The sequence below is a fragment of the Macrosteles quadrilineatus genome, unplaced genomic scaffold (genome assembly GCF_028750875.1).
Source record: "Macrosteles quadrilineatus isolate MER2022 unplaced genomic scaffold, UCM_ALF_1.0 Scaffold_1__1_contigs__length_201487025, whole genome shotgun sequence".
Lineage (NCBI taxonomy): Eukaryota > Metazoa > Arthropoda > Insecta > Hemiptera > Cicadellidae > Macrosteles > Macrosteles quadrilineatus.
Genome location: NW_026542594.1, coordinates 80,938,220 through 80,957,595, shown reverse-complemented (window position 1 = coordinate 80,957,595; position 19,376 = coordinate 80,938,220). Strand labels below are relative to the sequence as shown.

Below are 19,376 nucleotides of genomic sequence, written 5' to 3'. Positions count from 1 at the left end.
CGACTGAATGGTATAAAATAGTACAAAACGTCATGTAATATTGCTGCAAAAGCCTTTTTGCATACAGAATAAGCACCTGAACTACATGACACTCGGTAAGTATAAGAATAAGACTTAGGCTTTGGATTTACTTCTTCCTTAGACCTTGGTCGAGCAATGTCATGCAAAGTAATAAGGCTTTGCAAGTACGAGTCCTGTTCATTCTTAGTATTTAGGCTATAGAACCTATTATTTATTTCGTCCCTATCAGTAGAGTTCACTTTTTCAAAACACTTCATTGTACAAAGACAGTCTTCTCCTTTCTTGGTTAGAACAACATCTTTACCTTTCCAGTTTTTGTAGTTTATTCCTTTTACACGACACTCTTTTATTATTTCACACTTGTACTTAACACCTTTTACACCTTTCCTTCTCTTCTTAGGAATTTCCTCACTATCTGACATAATGGAAGTAAGTTAAAATGCAATAATAAAAAACAAAATAAGCTCTTTCACGAAATAAGTCATACATAACCTCAAACGTGGAAGTAAACTGAAGAGTGCACAGCTGATTTCTGTTTGTTGGAGAAACCACACATGTCCAGGAGATGTGTGGTTTCTCAAAATAAACGAAATATTAAGGACCATTTTAGTTGCCCTTGGCAACATAGTATTAGTGCTGTTTCTACAGAAAACGATGTATTTACATTTAAAGAAGACATATCAGTTGTAAAGTGAAAATGTCAAAAAAATGGATACGTGTTGTTTCTCAAATAAGCGATTAATTTGTTTTGCCTTATGCTATTTCTAACAAACCTAATCTGTTTGATTACATTTTTACTTCTCTAATAAGGGCTCAATTTACACTAGTCTTTAGATATACAGGTTTAATTATCAGAACACTTATGTAACACCAACGCATTTTATGTTGTTCAAGATGACCATTGATGAAATTTGAAACTGAGTTAAAGCCCAGGGGGTTTGTTAAATAGTAATTTTGGTACGTGTGTCAAAAAGTTTCTAATCGGTTTAAAGCAGATAAGACCAAAAATGTAGAATTTAGTTCTACACAAACAATATTATTGAAATTAAATGAGATGTAGTTTTGCCGTGGTCTATATATCAGAGAAAAGAGGGTTTTTATTTAAACTATTAATTTTATACAAAAATAAATAAAATCTAACAAAAAAAACACTAAATGATGGTAACACTTTCCCCGCCAAGTCAGCAATCCAAAAAAGATAATAAATCATTACTTTTTCCGCCAAGATAAACAATGTAATGTATGTAAGTTTGGCAACTTGGCGGCAGACTTTTGCTCGATCACTTTAAAAAATACCACAAAACTAGTTTCATTGAGCGAGTATCTCTCCCATTAGTAGGCCTACATTGCTATGTGAGAGCTTATTTTACAAAATTTGACCTTATTTGTGCCACATTTCATAAAATCATAATAGTGATGGTTTTATATTTACTGATTACCTCGAAATTATTATACTTAGTTGGACTAATTAATTAGAGAAGTTGATTTGTGAAATTATCCAGGAACGTAACTTTAATGAAAATAAACGGTATCAGCATTCTGACACATACTTTCTCCCATAAGTTTGTCAACAACCTTTATCATGTGTAAGTAGTGAGAGTAAATATACGCAAATGGGATTTGTACAATTTTGTTCAGAATTTAAAGGACTATAACATGCTAAATTTTATCAAAATCGTTCGGGCCATTTTTGGGAAATCCGATTGTTCTGTTATTTTATGGGGGTTTTATGGGAAAATGACATAATTTACAATAACTTTTGAACCATAATTTGTACAGAAATGGGATTTGTACTATTTTGTTCAGAATATAAAGGACTATAACATACTAAATTTTTATCAAAATCGTTAGGGCCATTTTTGGGAAAATCATATTTTTCCGTTATTTTATGGGGTTTTATGGGAAAATCCCCATTAAAAATAAAAATTTCTAAAAAATTAAAAAAGACTATCAAAACTGTAAGGACTATAACATACAATGTTAAATCAAAGCTGGATTTTTTTCTGTAATCCTATTTTTTATTTTTTATGGGGTTTTTATGGGAAAATAAAATATTTGACCATAACTTTTGAACCATAATTTTTACAGATATGGGATTTGTACCATTTTGTTCAGAATTGAAAGGGCTACAACATACTAAATTTTTATCAAAATCGTTCGGGCCGTTTTTGAGAAAATTTTATTTTTCCAGTTTTTTATGGGTTTTTATGGGAAAATCCCCATTAAAAATAAAAATTTCAAAAAAATGAAAAAAACGCCTGGAGATACCATGGATTAGAACCTACATACCAAATTTCATCAAAATCGGACCACAGGTGTGGTCTCTAGCTCTGTACACATCCAGACACACACATCCCCGGTTACAAATCTTAGTCGGGACACCTGTATAAAACGCAGTTGTCGGGACTTTTGAACCAAACAGTATTATGTCCCCACTGCTGTTCGTACATTAACTACGTAAAGGTAGATTTTCTTTACACTCCATTTAAATGTCAAAAAACCTTAAAAATGGCTGTCGGGATGTCCCGACAAACATACAAGTGTGTTAATAGCCCCGACAATAGTGAAAGTGTGTTTGTCTGCCCGACAAACATATAAATCAAGAACTTGACACTTTCTGTGTGAACCAACTGCAGATGAGTCATTCCAACGTTGCCACATCGCCTGGTTTCTCAGCGCCAAGGCTACGCACCCCCCGCGCGCTTTCATGAGTGGACTGCCGGCCTCACGTTGCATTCTATTTCGCAACGTTTACGATCAACCCCCTCCCCCAACGTCCTTACGTCATAGACGTATTTTTGCTTAACGCTTATCGACATGCAGCATCTTTGTTTGCTGTCTATATTATGTTAAGGAAAAATTTATGTTTAAAATCGTTCTGTATGTGTGTCATTTTATACATGTACAGAGTGTCCCGTAATTAAACAGCAAAACTCCTGGAAATTGTTTTATGTGTCAAAACAAGGTGAAAATCAAGAATATTTTTTTTTTCCAAAATCGCTTTGTTGGCCAGATATCTACTATTTTGTATTTGTTTTTAAACATTTGTAGCTTTGGCGTTTTTAACCGATGTTTATGAAACTTGGTATGTACATTAAGGTAAACAAGACCAGTTTATGATAAAAACAATCATCTTGATTCGATGAAAAATTATAAAATGGCGGTTATTTTAATTTGTAAAACTTGAATTACTCAAAAACGGCAAATTGTATGAAAAGATGTCACGAATACTTATATTTAGCATTATTAATTTCCTATCAAACAATACCAAGTTCAAAAATTTGGAATAAGAAATGGCTTAAATATAACGATTTTTAGTGGTAAAATGGTACAAACAGGAATATTTTAGCCTTTTTAACCCAATAAAAGTATTCTTGGCATTTTTCATAAAATTTTCCGTTTTTGAGTAATTTAAGTTTTAAAAATTAAAATTGCCACCATTTTGAAATTTTAAGTTGAATCAAGATTATTTGTTTTTCTAACACTAGTCTTGTTTACCTTAAAGTAAATACCAAGTTTCATAAAGATCGGTTAAAAAACGTCAAAGAAAACAAATGTTTAAAAAATACAAAATGACGCTATACGCCTATCCTGGTTAACGAGGTGATTTTGGAAAAAATGTTATTCCTTATTTTCGACTTATTTTGACCCATAGAACCATTCCCCGGAGTTTTGATGTTTACTTACGGGACATTCTGTATACAAGGTGTCCACTGACCGGAAAACTTGGAAAAACATTATGCACAAATTTGTGTTTCAACAGGGAGTTTTCAAATTCGTGATTTGCCACATAAATTCCGTTCTTGAGCAAACTCGTAGCTGCAGTAAATTTCGCCGCTATTGTTACATATTTCATGTTCTTATCTTCTTTTATCTTTGATCTTCTTTTATGCCTATCGCAATCGTTTACAACTTTTACGTATCCTATGTAACCGCGGAAAAGAAACACCGACGCTGTTATTGGCATCAGCTTTTGTGTTTTCTATTGTAATCTATATCGGTGTAAACTAATGAAAACGTCGTTGCTGTTATTTTGGTATTGGTCTTTGTGTATATTGATGTCGTTCGTACGTAACTGCTGGAAACGCCACATCTGTTATGGTATCGGCGTTTTTCCTTGGAATCGTGAAGAAAATGTCGCTTTGACGTCGCTGTTGACTGTTGTTGATACTGGGTTTTGTGTTGTCTATCGCGAACGTTCCTAACGATTGCTTGCGCTGGGAATAATTGCGGAAAACGCCAACACTGCTAAATTGGTATCAATGGAAAAAATATTAAAAAACGTGGTCCTTATGGGTTGCCATGCTGATGATGAAATAACCACAAAATACATAAACAGGAAATCAAAACTAATGGTAGAAATTACTTGGAATGCGGCCCCAGGTCCGCCAATTGAGCGGAGTAAGCAAGCTTTGATAAAAACAAATAACTTTAATTTGTTTTCATGATTCAAATTGAATACATGATGACGTCACCATAGCAACAATCCAATTGAATTCTCGTGCTTGGGTGGAAGAGTTAAAGGAAATATGAATCCAGTCAGCTGTTTCTATTAGGTCATTGATTTTTACTTGTATATATGAGTACTTGTCGCTGATTTAGTTAGTTAGTTTTACAAGTACTATGAGTACTTGTAAAACTGTGTGTTTGTAATAGCATAAAGATAAGTATTATTTTGTCAATATCCTAATGTTTGTTTAGCTCCCATTTATGTAATAGGCTTATAGGCTTCCTTCTCATTTTCTCTAACTAAAACATTTAGCCAATTAGTAAACTTTGCTCAGCGAACAGAATGACAGAAGAAGGTGACTATATATAGCAATACCATAGTCAATGGTAACCACAGGAAATAAGGCGTGGCTAATTTCACGAGCTGATGATGCCCTGAAAAAGATGGTGGTTGCCGCGACGCTAGTGGCATTGAATTGGTGATGTTTGTGCTAGCTCCACCCCGTTGCCAAAATAGGCCTACTGTACTCAATAAATAGATTAGATTTTAAAGACGGCACTGGATATAGAATTGATTAATTAAACAAGAATATATTTATTCCTCATGCTAAATTACAGCATGATTAAGTAAAATACTGTATATGCATAATAAACTACTGTACAACAAAATTATTAAAATCATATACAGGGTGACTGCCGGGAACCGGACGAATTTGCAACAGCTGTTACATTGTTGCTACACGTGGTAGGGAGATTGAGGTTATGTCATTGTTTTGAGTGAGCTTTACCATTTTAGTCACGATGGATCAGTGGTCAGTTCAGCATCGTGTTTTTGCATATCGTGTTTTTGCATATGACACATTTATTAAAAATGGCGAATCCGTTCTCAAAACATAGCGTATCTTCCGACGCCATTTAATATTGCGCGAAATGACACGGTTCCAAGCCGGAATACATTGCTAAGATGGGTGCATAGGTTCAGAACAACAGGAACAGTATCAAAGAAAAAGCCACCCGGTCCAGCAAGAACAGTGAGAACACCAGACAACATCGCCACAGTGAGAACTGCTTTGATGAGAAGCCCGGGTCGCTCTGCACGAAGACACGCACAAGAGTTGTATATATAAGAAATAAACCCAAACCAGGATAAAAGGTTCCATAAAACATATGTTTTTTTGAAATGGTATGTTTTCACCAATATATATTCAACAATTAAATAATTTTACTATATAAAATAAGGTTGTACTATTCATTTAAAAAACGTCCGGTTCCCGGCAGTCACCCTATAAAAGACGTTTTTATATTAGACTATGGCAATTTAATTTGAGAACCTGCACTGTGTTGATGTAAAGCCTATTTATTGGGTTGTACTAAATTTCCAACCTGACATAAAAATGCCAACATTCTGTTCTGTTAGCTGTAATAATTCATCTTATAGTATTACGGAAAAAATAGGAATATTACATCAAGCTGATTTTATAACTAAACTCCCGTACAGGCCAAGCAGTCTAGGCTCTACTTTTTGTAATTATTACCTTATTATCTTCATCTTTTACCCAAAAGGGATTGATGGCGTCAGACTTTCAAATAAAAAATATATACATTTAAACAAACAGGCATAAATTACTGAACATATATTTACAACATTGGCATGTGTAATTGTAACTGTGTCTGTATACCTGCACAGAGAAAATTACTTCCACACTTATAAGTTATAAATTGGACAACACAAGTTAACAAGTTTAGTTAAATATTTAATTATAATAAATAGCTATAACTGAACTTCTGTATAGGCCTAGCAGTCTAGGCATTAGGCCTACGCATCGTAATCGTAACTGTTCAAGCCTAACCAATTATTTACACGCCTTAGTTTAAGTGGACTTCTATAAAATCTTAGGTAATTATTTATTTATTGTAGTCGCAACTGGACTTTAGTGTGCAAGCCCAGCAAATCACTGTATTTATTTAGGATAGGCTACCGTTAGTAATATTTGAAAATAATGAATTCCTGCTTCGGAAATACAGTTTCTATAGTTTTCAATTTGAATACTCTCTTTTACTGTTTATAAACTAAGCACCTGGAGGCAAAATCATTCCCCATTCTGCGATGCCAGCCTTTACTACTTCCTTCACCATTTCCTACGTCATTGTTTCCTTCCCTTCTCATAGCATTTAAGTATTACGGATACATTAATCTAACTGCCACAAACGGTTCCCACACTCTGCGATGCTAAACATTACTACTTCCTACGTCGTGGACGTGTTGTCATCTCTTTCCATTGCATTTTAGTATTTTAAATACATTAATCTAATTGCCAACAACATTTCCCACACTCCGCACTGCTAGCATTTACTAATTCTTTAACCAGTTCCTATGTCTTGGACATATTTCCATCCCATCTCATAGCATTTCAGAATTTCAATTTCAGATACAGAAATCGAACTGTTACAATTGGTTTCCAGTTCCCAGACTCCACAGTGCTCGCCTTTACTACTTCCTTCACCTCTTCCTACGTCGCGGACCTGTTTCCCTCCCTTCCCATTGCATTTTAAGATTGCAGATACCTTAATCTAATCCTTATAAACAGTTCCCACACTCCGGACTGCTCGCCTTGACTACTTTCTTTACCACTTCCTACGTTTCGGACCTGTTTTCCTCCCTTCCCATAGCATTTTAAGATTGTAGATACCTTAATCTAATCGTCATAAACAGTTACCACACTCCGGACTAATATTTACCACAAAACTAATAACAACAATTAAAAGAAATAATCTGCTTGGAATAATTCGGTAAGGCCGCCAGAAATTATGCCAATCGGTGTATTGTTAATCAACGCTTAATGTTATTCATCGGACTCCTTTTCTTTTGTACTGTCTTTTGTAAATTGGCCATATGTGCATTTGCAAGCTGAGGTGCCCGTGGGTACAGAATGTCGAGTCACATACGCTACGATTCTTTGTTTACATCTACGTTGTTATCTCGTAACCATCATGGCAACTCATAAGACTCATGTTAAACATTGCAAATTTTATGTCGGTCTTAAATTGTACAGGTATCATCAATTTGAAATTTGTTTGTTTCGAAACATCAAAAATATTTGTCGTAATACCCTTGGTAAGTTTGGATTCAATATGTTCAGCCGTTATTGAGTTAATTGATTACATAGTTTGCATAAGGTCCGATCTCAAAGAGCTTCGCTCGCTTCGCTCGCTCCGCTCAACAATCGCATGTTTATTGGGTGAAAATAGAGAAGTCTGTAGATTATTTAATTTTTGTCTAGTTTTCGGACGACCTCTAGTTATATATACTGTGTGTTTGAAAGGTCCCGGAACTGTGTAATGCATTTTTTTTTTAAATATTTTTAATGTTATGTTCACTTTTTTAGCGCTACTTTGATGGGGGCCCATCAGGAGTCAGACAAAATTCACAATGCCAAAAACCCAATCCAAGCGGACAATGGAGTAAAAAATTACAGCTGTTCAAAGATTCCTGTGATTTATGCGCCCGCTAGAAACCGGAAGAAAGTCATTATGAAAGCATAGGTCAATGAACATAAGCTTGAAGTTCTTTATTAGTAGAATACAGTTTCGCATTATTTTGGGCTCAAAATAACAGCTTGGTAAAAAATGACAGTCGGGCAAGGATAAAAAAATGTCCTGTATTTGAGCAAGACAACAGTCCTTTAGCTTATTTAAATTACCAAATTGCAGTATACAGTAGACCCACCTAATGGGACCGGACCTAAGTCGGATAACGCAAAAAGTTGGTTAAAACGGGCAATCCCATTATTTCGAAGTTGTAATTACATTATTATTTATAAAGTAAACTACACTTACCTCCTTTGTTTTGAATTGATAGAAAAATTACAAATAAACACAAAACACGGTTAAGTCAAATACTTTAAGTGGTATAAATTACCACTTAAAGTATTACTTTAAGTAAACGGTTTAACAACTATTGTAGGCAAGAGTCAATAGAAAAAGCTTATTTTAATAACTTTGGTACTCTAGGCTAATATTAATTTATGATTTAGAAATCTATCGTATACAGTACAGAACTTATTGTCGAAATTGAAGAAACTATTTTTACGACACACAGGATGATTTATGGCCTCTCACTGGAGGCTCCAGTCACAGAAACTATCTTGACCTTGGAGTTGTTAGCCTTCATCCCCTGCCCTCCATACAAGTTGCATTTTTCGTTTACTCTAGCGATCAGTTAATTAGCTATAAAAATTGTAACACACTCTATGATTTTGCCGCACAGATATCAAATCAGATGTGCTTGTGCTTGATGACGAACTGGCAACATGCAATATTTTTGGGATGAATACCAAAAAAACTATTCTTAGGCACATCCTGTGGAGATAAGCGTGGGAGCGGTAATACCCGAGATTCCTAGAAAGTGGTGGTTAAGCCGAACTGCTCACGAAGCAAGGTTGGTTAAAAAAACTGTAATATTTTACAATCAAGGGCGGATAATCCGATTTTCGGTTAATGCGGTGTTGGTTGAGAGGGAATGACTCTATTAGTGAATAGACATGCCTCATTTAACTATTAACAAAATAAATAAGTAATAAAAAAGTTATAATAGAATATATAGGCCTACAATTAATTGTTGCCTACTACTCTAAGTTTCATAATGTGAGTTGTAAAAAATGTGTGGGAAGAATTTAAAAACTCAACATAAAAAAATTCAGCCATTCAAATGTATGAAACTAGCTAAATTTTTTTAATAAATGACCTTTTCATTATATGACCAAAACAGTCATAAAACCACTCAGAGTTAATTTTCCTACTACTGGATATTGAAGATTTAAATAATAAAATAAGATAAACTTGTTGCCTTGTTTACACAGGTAACACACAACAAGGTATCAAGGTAACAAATTTATTCTATTATTATTATTTATTTTATCATTTATTATTATTTAAAGCTTCAATATCCGGTAGTAGGGAAATGAACTCTGGTCAATTTGCAAGCAAATAAAATATTCCTAGGATTACAAAAACTTAAAGTTAAAGTTACTGAACACTATCGAGAACATAAAATTTAACAAACTATGCCTGAAGAACAAAGTTGTGGCTAACTGCGTTAAAGTGACCATTAAAAATAACTCAAAATCAGCACAAATTGCAAAATTAAAAGCATAGACATTATGAATTACAGGAGAAATATATAATCACTTTATGGCAAAAAAAAAACATGATTAATCAGGAACTATATAGAACATCCTACCTATCTAGCCAACATTTTATGTCCTGAGAACACAATAGGTCTAATAGAAAATATTATTGACAAACTGAATAATATAATCAGAAAGGAAAAACAAAGTCAGAAGAACAAATTAACAAAGCTTATCGACAAATACAACAAATTTAACACTAACAACAATACTGAAGGCAAACATGAGTTTTTCCCAAAACTTTTAAACAAAACTGACATATTATGAGTTCCCTCCCAACTTTTTCTACATTTCTTAAGATATCAACTCCGAAACACGTCAAATCATTGTGGAGTAGAAAGTACTTCATTTTGGCTGGGTATAAATTTTTGGCCGCCATCATGGATCCGCCATATTGGATACAAAGTTTTTTTTCAAATTTAAAGGTAGGGTTGTGACCACAATTCGTTTTAAAAAATCTTGTTCCATAGTGCTAGATAAAGATAAATAATACCACCAGTCATTGTCGACCTATTTTCACTTGGCTATGATGGATGTATTTTTTCGGCCTCCATCTTGGATCCGCCATTTTGAAATGTGATAAATTATTTAAAATATGAAGGTGGTGTTGTGACCCATCATTTTGAATTACTTTTTTATGCTGAACTCAATTCCGCAATCTATTTTTTGTTATCAAGCTTTCTTGATGAAAATTTATAATTATTTTATTTACAATGTTAATATTTCAAAAACTAAATATGAAAATGAAAAACGGATTGCGGCATTGAGTTCAACATAAATATTAATTCAAAATGATGGGTCACAACACCACCTTCATATTTAAAATAATTGATCACATTTCAAAATGGTGGATCCAAGATGGCGGCCGAAAAATATACATCCGTCATAGCCAAGTAAAAATAGGTCAACAATGACTGGTGGTGTTACTTATCTTCATCCAGCACTATTTTTGATTAAATGGTCTTGGTTTGTAAATGCACAATGTTAAAATGGGCTAAAAATTAAGTTATAAAAAGTCCTCATAACTTTAGAATGGATAAAAATTTTTTTAAACAAACTGACATTGTAATCAGCGTAAAATTTAATTTGAAATGATGGATCACAACCCTACCTTTACATTTGAAAACAAAACTTTGTATCCAATATGACGGATCCAAGATGGCGGCCAAAAATTTATACCCAGTAAAAATAAAGTACTTACTACTCCACAATGATCTGACGTGGTCCGGAGTTGATATCTTGAGAAATGTAGAAAAAGGTAGGGGGGAACTCATTTAAAACTCACCCTGTATGTTTTAAGTGTTATAAGATGTTTCTTTTATTTACTTATTGTAAATTTAATAACACGTACAATGCTGATCAAGAAGTAATTTAACTTAGTTAGTAACATTTAACATTGTTTCAATAATTCAGTTATCATTGTTATCTTTCTACTGTTATCTTGTTGAAAACCTTAATTTGTTTTGTTAACTCTACACCGTGTTTCTTTGTTAATGTATTGTTAACGAATTTGAACTTTATTTTTTGTTACCTATTATTGTTATCTACTCAAATCAAATTTATTATTGTTATTCTTTGTAACGCTTTTATAGATTTTTTTGTTGCAACCGCTGTCTTTTTCCCATCTTGTTGCCGTTTCTCTTTTTTTGTTATTAGTTTATTTTGATTGTTTTTTTTCACTCAACTTTATTGTATATGTAGCTTCAAGTAAGTCTTGTTTTTTAATACACTGAATTGTACCAAATATCAAAATGGAGCCGTCCGTTGGAATGTAAAATAAATAAATAAGTAAAACCCTTCAATAGTTTCACTTGGGCTTTCTAATTAAATAAATAAATAAAAATGCCTTTTATTAGCAAGCGCTCCTCAGTACAAACTGTTTTACAGGATGACTCTTGTCAATTAACTAATCCTAACTTAAAACTAAAGACAAAACAAAATACTGATCCCCTTATTTACAAGATTTTAGCTATTTACAAAAATACATTTTCTTTAGTCTAGATCTAAAAGCTGGCACACCCAGCATCTTTAGGTCACAGGGGAGGTCATTGTACATTTTAGGCCCAAAGTACGAAAAATCTCTCTTTCCTACTTCCAACCTCACCTTCGGGAAATGAAGCTTTTTGTCTTGTTGGGTATTGCGCTGAGACACCCGATCGTGGGTGACCAGTCTTTCAATGAGGTATAGATTTTATTAAAGGTAAATAGCTTGGCATAAAATTAATTATTTTTCATGATTTGTTTAACTTAACATATATCATTTAAATACATCCCTGTACCTATTAAAATAAATAAGAAAAAAAACATGTAAGTCAAATAGAACCCTCCTAAATATAAATATAGGCTATTTAATATTTTGGGTACAGTTTCTTAACTGGGCTACGGTAATATCGATTGAAACCATCAATTGAGAATATCTCTTAGTAATAAATATATTTAACCTACTTATATAAGTTTTAAAATGAAACTGTAATAATCTAACCTAACCAACCAAACTTACCGACAGTGAACAAATCGATTTACGGTTTACTTATCGAATTGATAGTTTCAATATATATAAGCGTAGCCCAGTTAAGTTAAGAAACTGTACCAAATATTTTATATAACAAATATATGGTAAGATATAATAAATATTTTAACCATAGAAAATTAATTACAAAAATAATTGGAATTAATTACAAATTAATTAAATTAATTGCAAGTTAGCAAGGCCTAAGTTTAAGTAAATTAGTTCTATAAATTACTTAGCCTATCAATTGTATGATTTGCCATAAACGTAAATAACTGAATTGATTTGATTATTTTATTCCACTGATAGTTTTTCAGTATTTGGTGATCTTTTTGTACGGGAATAATCGGAATAACTGACTGAAAGTTATTAAATTCCTCACCGACATAAACAATAACAATAACATAACCTCAACTAACTTCAGTGAGTTGAGAGTTACTACAGTAGAAGAAAATATATCACCATTAGGCAGACAACAGCAGATCCAACTACAACGCTGTAAGTCAGAGGAGCAACCGCAACATGCAAGGTCAAGTCCGCTCCACTCCACGACACGACCACCAGCAGTCAGCACTAGATGATGCAAAAAACTGTTGGAACTTCAAACTGGCAACATTGCATCTCTTCAACATGAATCCTGCATTTGAAGTGAATGTCGGGACAACCACACACTTCATTAGTTCCGCAAATCACCACTGCCGCGCCACCGTACGTGTGAGATATAGGGCCCGACTAAGATAGACATCACTGACTCCGGGGGCGTACATTGACTGTCGGGACATTTAAAACAAAAATTTTCTAAGTGTTTCTGAGACCCGATTACAACGTTTCAGGCATTCTTTGCTTGTCGGGACGTGTGTGAGTCCCGACAACCGTGTGTTAGCCCGACTGTCTGGCCGTATGCAGGCGTGTGTCCCGACAATGATATGCAAACGTACGCACACACACACACACACACACACACAGACATCACTTCGAAAACCACTTTTTTGGGTCCAGGGGGACCCAAAACGAATATATCCACTCAAAACTCAAACTCAAAAATTTTGACGAAAACAATACTTTCTCCATATACTATGGTATAGGGGAGAAAGTAAAAACCAAGCAAAAGTCTGCCGCCAAGTTGCCAAACTTACATACATTACATTGTTTTTCTTGGCGGAAAAAGTAATGATTTATTATCTTTTATGGATTGCTGACTTGGCGGGGAAAGTGTTACCAATCTTCAAGAAGAACTGTTTATATTGGAATTAATACTAATTTGAAATAATAACTTCGCCAATATATCAAAATTTTTAATTTTTATTTTTATTTTAATAAAAATTAAAAATTCAGATATATTGGCGAAGTTATTATTTCAAATTAGTAAAGTGTTACCACTTAGTGGTTTTTTTGTTAGATATATATATATATATATATATATATATATAATATTTCTTGGTACTGCTGTAGCTGAGTAAATATGATGTTCTTCGGACGTGCCTGAGAGTTTTAGTTGACGATCCTGCCATGACGTTTTGTACAATTTTATACCATTCAGTCGTGTTGTCCTTACTCTATTCGGGACTGGTCATAAAAATTTCTTGTATGACGTTCTCACTGAAGCTGCTACTATTGAGCTGGAGAGATGTAGTTGTAGAGATGCATATGGATTATCTGTGGTGGTGATGATCTTGGTGATGGAGACAGTGCGATGATTTATAATATATAAGTTGATGATGATGGTTCTGGCAAGATGTGGTGACTACTCAGTTGTCTGACGAAGATCTTCAGCTTCATGAATGGAATACTTGATGAAGAATGCAGTTCTTGTATTCCCAAATGTCTTTATTACCGTCCTATTTGTTGCGGCAAATCGTTGGTAAAAAGAATAAATAGTACCGGACCCATAACAGACCCTTGGGGAACTCCTCGATTTATTGGTTAAAAACTTGATCTTGCTTTTCTTATTTGGCTGTTATCTCTGTGCCTTAATTCTACAAACTGACTCCTGCCTGTAAGGTAGCTTTGAAACCATTCTCTTTCTATCCCTGATACCCCAAAGAAATACAGCTTTTTAATGATTTGCTGGTGGTCAAGGCAGTCAAATGCCTTACTGAAATCAAGAAATATTCTTGTTGTTAGACTTCCTTCATCTAGGCTGTCAATCAGGGACTCAACCATCTGAATTATTGCTGTTGTTGTGGATTTCCCTTTTGTAAATCCATGTTGCAGGTTGTTCAACAGGTTGTGATTTGTGCAGCGGTCTAAAAGTCTTTTTAAAACAACTTTTTTGTTTATTTAGGAGAAGGTGGATACGAGGGAAATTGGTCTGTAGTTGCTTGCTTCTAATGTGCTACCTTTTTTGAATTTCGTATATACTTTGGTTATTTTAAGTAGTGAAGGGTCAGCTCAATCAGTTCAATCAGCCAAGGGTAGTGCTAGTTCATTGCAGCAATGCTTAAGTATTTTTTATGAGACTTCATCGATTCCAGACGAGTTTTTTGCTAAGTTTGTTTATAATCATTTTAACTTCCCTCTCGTCCGTGCTTTGAAAGGAGGAAAACGGTGGACCTGTTTGAGTTACGTGTGGGGTTTGAGCTGTGTTCTTTAGGTGTTTTTGTTTCTCTACTGTTTTTTCTGCTACCTGTGTAAAAAATTTATTCAAATGCTCTGCAACATGGGTCACATTACTTATAAGTTTGCCATCTACTTGAAGGGTTATTTCATTTAGGGGTGTTTCCTTTTTGGACCACACTGTGTTTATTGTTTCCCAGATAGCTTTAGATTTATTTTCAGCTTTCATCAACTGGTCAGAGTTAACCTTTTTCAAGTACATCGTTTTCAAGTACAGGTCATAGTTCTTTTTATTTTCAATTGAAACCCTTCTGTCATCTGGATTTCCCGTCACCTCAAACTGTTGTTGTCAACCTGTGAGTTGAAGTTTACAGTACAGAGTTGAGCAGTATGATCCGAAAGGCATCCTGCACTGATGACTTCTGGAGTGAGTTTGTTTGTATCCATATTTGTACATATCCAGTCAATGGAGGTTTGTGTTAGATTTGTTATTCTTGTAGGAGGAAGCTGTAGTCTCTGGATGTCGTGCATAGCAAGAAAGTTTCATTTAAGATAATGTGTTTCCTGTAAGGGTTACACAAATCGACGTTAATATCTCCCATGATAATGAGATATTAATGATGAGATATAAAAACATGAACATAACTGTAAACAAACATACTTTGACAGTTCTTATTGCCTATCACAGTTTTTTGTTGCTGCTTAGTTCAAATTAGGTGATTTCATAAATGCAAAAAAATAAAATAGTGCTGCACCCTGTTGGTAAATCTTATAACTTTTTAATACTTTTGCATATCATAAAACCAACTTTTTAGTTGAAACAGCTGACTAAATTCTTTAATTCCCTTTAAATATGAATACTCATAACGTTAACATGGGAAACTACAGAGCCACTAGAGAGGAGCCCGAAAGGATTTTTGAGATAAGAATATGCCTATATTATGGTAATCGGGAATATGAGCTATCATCATGCCAAATTTCAGCCCAATCCGTCCAGTGTAGTTAAAGCCTGATTGACCTTCAAACAAACAAACACACAAACTTTCACATTTATAATATTAGTAAGATAACAACAATTGAAATTCCTTTAAATGTAAATTAAAACCTTTCTTGACTGAAAGGGCTATTTAGGTACTCCCTAGAGAATTTTTATAGAGGTGCTGGTTAGTTAATTTAGTAAATTTAATTTAGTCTATTTGGTGCTGATGTTTAAAACCATTGTCTGTTACATAAGTTTTGTTCGGTATTTTAAGAATTTTTATTATTATTTTTGTTTGATTACATTTTTAAGTTTATGTTAAAAATATTTTAAATGTAATATAGGCTATTTTGACACTATTCAATGTACCAATCATGTACAGATTATGAATAGAGATATTTTGATTTGATTTGATTTGAATGTACCTTCAAAATTAGGGATACTTCCCTGCCCCACCATATATAGATTCTCTGGAAATATTATTTCCAGTAACTATATTATTTCTTTTAAGTAACTTAAAAAAACTTTTTTACAGGTTTGACCTTTTATTTCCGTGTTAATGGTGTGCCAATATTTGCCAAGGGCTCAAACTACATTCCAGCACATATACTACCTGAGTTGAGTGCAGATCCATTGCGGGTTAGTCATTTTTAATCTTATTTTTAACAACAAAAAACCAATTAAGTTGCATAATATATATTTTGCTGATTTATTGTCATCTTATTACCAAACAGAAATCCTTTGTCTTTATCATGACAGATTTTGCCTCAATACTTCTATATTTATTCTGATTCACTCATGCACAGGTATTTGTGCCCTCACTTCTCCTATAACGGAGCAAAAATTGATAGTGGATAATATTTTTACGGTTTACAAAAATAAATACTTAATTTGTCTTGTATAAGGGATGCAACAAACACTGGACATGGTGACGTCACTGTGGAGGGGATGACTGTCCAACAAACAAAGTCATCCCTTTCAAACCTTCAAGCCTTCAAACAAACAAAGTTATTATCTTTGTTTTCTCGGACCAAAATTTTATCCCATACTCTTAGATTTTTGTACATTCCAAACCCTGAGGTAACTGCAGAAATGATGCTTCTACTGTATATGGTAGTTTTAATATAACAGATAGGTTTAAAATTTGTTTTGGCTCACTAAAATATCTAACAGTCAAATAAGTTAAACACACAATTATTATTCTGTGTAGCAAAGACAAAATTATCATTGTGACATATGGGGTACCGGTATGTAAGTTTTACTGGGTGTAGTTATGAGCTTGAGTGGTCAAGGATTTTAAAGGAGATAAATATTTTTATTTACTACATCTTAAGTAAAGACAGCGAATCAGACTTCTTTATACTTGTCAAAAATATGTTTGAGCATTTAAGCCCGCGGTTTGCATGTGATGCGCCACGGGCCCAAGCAGGGGTGCCCAGAGGGGGGGTACTGTGGCGCGTTTGCGCCACAGGAATATTTGGGGGGGACTTTTATTAAGGAATTTTGGGGGGGATATTTTTTTGCTAGCTGTCATAATGAATGTATAATTTAAAATTTTGTATAAGCAGCCCGAAAAAGTGTTTCTAAGTAGCTCACTATCAACACCAACAACATTTTGCCGTTTATAATTTATTATGATTGCATCTAAGAATGGTAGAAACGCACCTTGTCAGACAATCCTTAATATACCAGTGTCAAATTTTACTTGCTACATACGTTTTTGTGGTTCTTTAACTCCACCATCGTCAGAATTTACAAAAGATCCACTTCTGGAGGTGTCGTCAGAATACGTTACAAACATTTAACACAAAACACGAAACGATTACAGATAGGCCTATCAATTCATGCGTGTACATTGCCGTCGGTAGGACTGGAAGTAAACTGAATCAGGTCCAGGCTATGACGGACCTACGTGGTCTCTGGATTGTCGTCTGCGTTTTCATCAGCTGATATTGGACTGTTGTAGTGACTGAGAAGAGTGTTAAAAATATAATGGGATTCCTAATTAATTGAGTGTTTTCACTCAAAAATGTTGTGCTGTCCCTAGTTTTATGTATTTATATATTTCAAACTCCTCAAAGTATTTAATAAATTTCCTTTCTCGCAGTACTGTAGAATTTCGAGACCATAATTTATATCCAGCATATAAATTGGTTATTATTGCCAATAGTTTTGAATGGAAAAATCAATTATGAATCCCATTATATTTTCAACACTCTTCTCCGTCACTACAATTAGTCCAATATCAGCTTTTGATAACACAGACGACAATCCAGAGACCACGTCTTTCCGACATAACCTGATTCAGTTTACTTCCAGTCCTGCCCGCGGCAATATGTACACGCGTGAATTGATAGGCCTATCTCTTCGTGTTTTGTGTACAAACGGATTGTCTGACAAGATGTGTTTCTACCATTATTAGTCATAAAAGGCTATCTTGGGGCTATCAAAATGAATTATAAGATTACTTCGTTACAAAAGTCTTTTGTACTGGTGGCAATTAAGGTATTGTGGGTATATTGTCGGCGATTTTTGTAGAAGGCAGCCTGGGAGTGGCGAGCAACAAGTCTGTCTTATTTTGTGACTCTGCCTATAATTTTGAAACAAGATACTTTTTGCCAATGTATTATTAATGCACTTAAAGCTGGTTGAATTCTTAAGCCCTGTAAAAATTAACGCCACCTATTATATTGTACAGTTACAGTACTGTGTTGGAGTAGAGTAATTCACCGAGTATATTGTTGTACGTTTTGAAGACGTTGAAGACAGATTCTGAATTGTAAATTGAAAAACTTCTATTTCGTCCATCAGTTAGATATACTGATGTATTTTTAAATGACGTTTCATATTAAACATTTAATTTTGATTATCAGCAAGTTTATTTTTTGTACCTCAAGTTTACTAAATACTTGAAACGCTCGTTTTATGTAAAGTTTTATGTTTTAGGTAAAGGGAAAATCGTCGGATAAATTGGTGGGGGGAGCCGGAGAGAGTAGGTTTAAATAGACGGCAGCATAAATTGGGGGGGACTACTCCTTTGGCTTGGGGGGGGGGGAGTATTGCGCCTCTGGGTTTGGGGGGGATGGGCACCTCTGGGCCCAAGGGATAATTGCGCCCCTCTTGTGGAGTACTTTTTTCTCTTCCTTGAGCCCCCAACAAACCTAAAGCCTCTTGCGCACCGGGCCCGTTTATAAAAGATATCCTGTGAGAATGCCGACCTTTGGTAAAGTTTATTTCATTTAAACTTAATTTAGAAAGTACACAATTTAATTTTGCTTAAAACTTGCATAAGAGGCCCCTATGAGTCTTTACAATATCTATGAGTATGACTTGTTATGTTTGTAGAATGTTACAGGTGCACCAAATATTGGCCAGTTCCAGAAATGCCAATATGAACGTTTTGCATGTTTGGGGTGGAGGCATGTATGAGTCTGACATGTTATGTTTGTAGAATGTTACAGGTGCACCAAATATTGGCCAGTTCCAGAAATGCCAATATGAACGTTTTGCATGTTTGGGGTGGAGGCATGTATGAGTCTGACATGTTATGTTTGTACGTTACAGGTGCGCCACATATTGGCCAGTTCCAGAGATGGCAATATGAACATTTTGCATGTTTGGGGTGGAGGCATGTATGAGTCTGACATGTTATGTTTGTATGTTACAGGTGCGCCAC

The 19,376-nt window shown here is 34.4% G+C and overlaps 1 protein-coding gene across 6 annotated transcripts in view; it reads left to right on the top strand.

Annotated features, from left to right (window-relative positions):
• Positions 1-19,376, top strand: part of LOC128983669 (beta-mannosidase) — a 254,706-nt gene that overhangs the window by 135,779 nt on the left and 99,551 nt on the right. For all 6 annotated transcript variants that reach the window (XM_054403053.1, XM_054403052.1, XM_054403051.1 and 3 more), the window contains one exon: positions 16,236-16,339. In XM_054403053.1, coding sequence (XP_054259028.1) covers positions 16,236-16,339 — 104 coding nt within the window. The remainder of the gene's footprint in view (positions 1-16,235; positions 16,340-19,376) is intronic.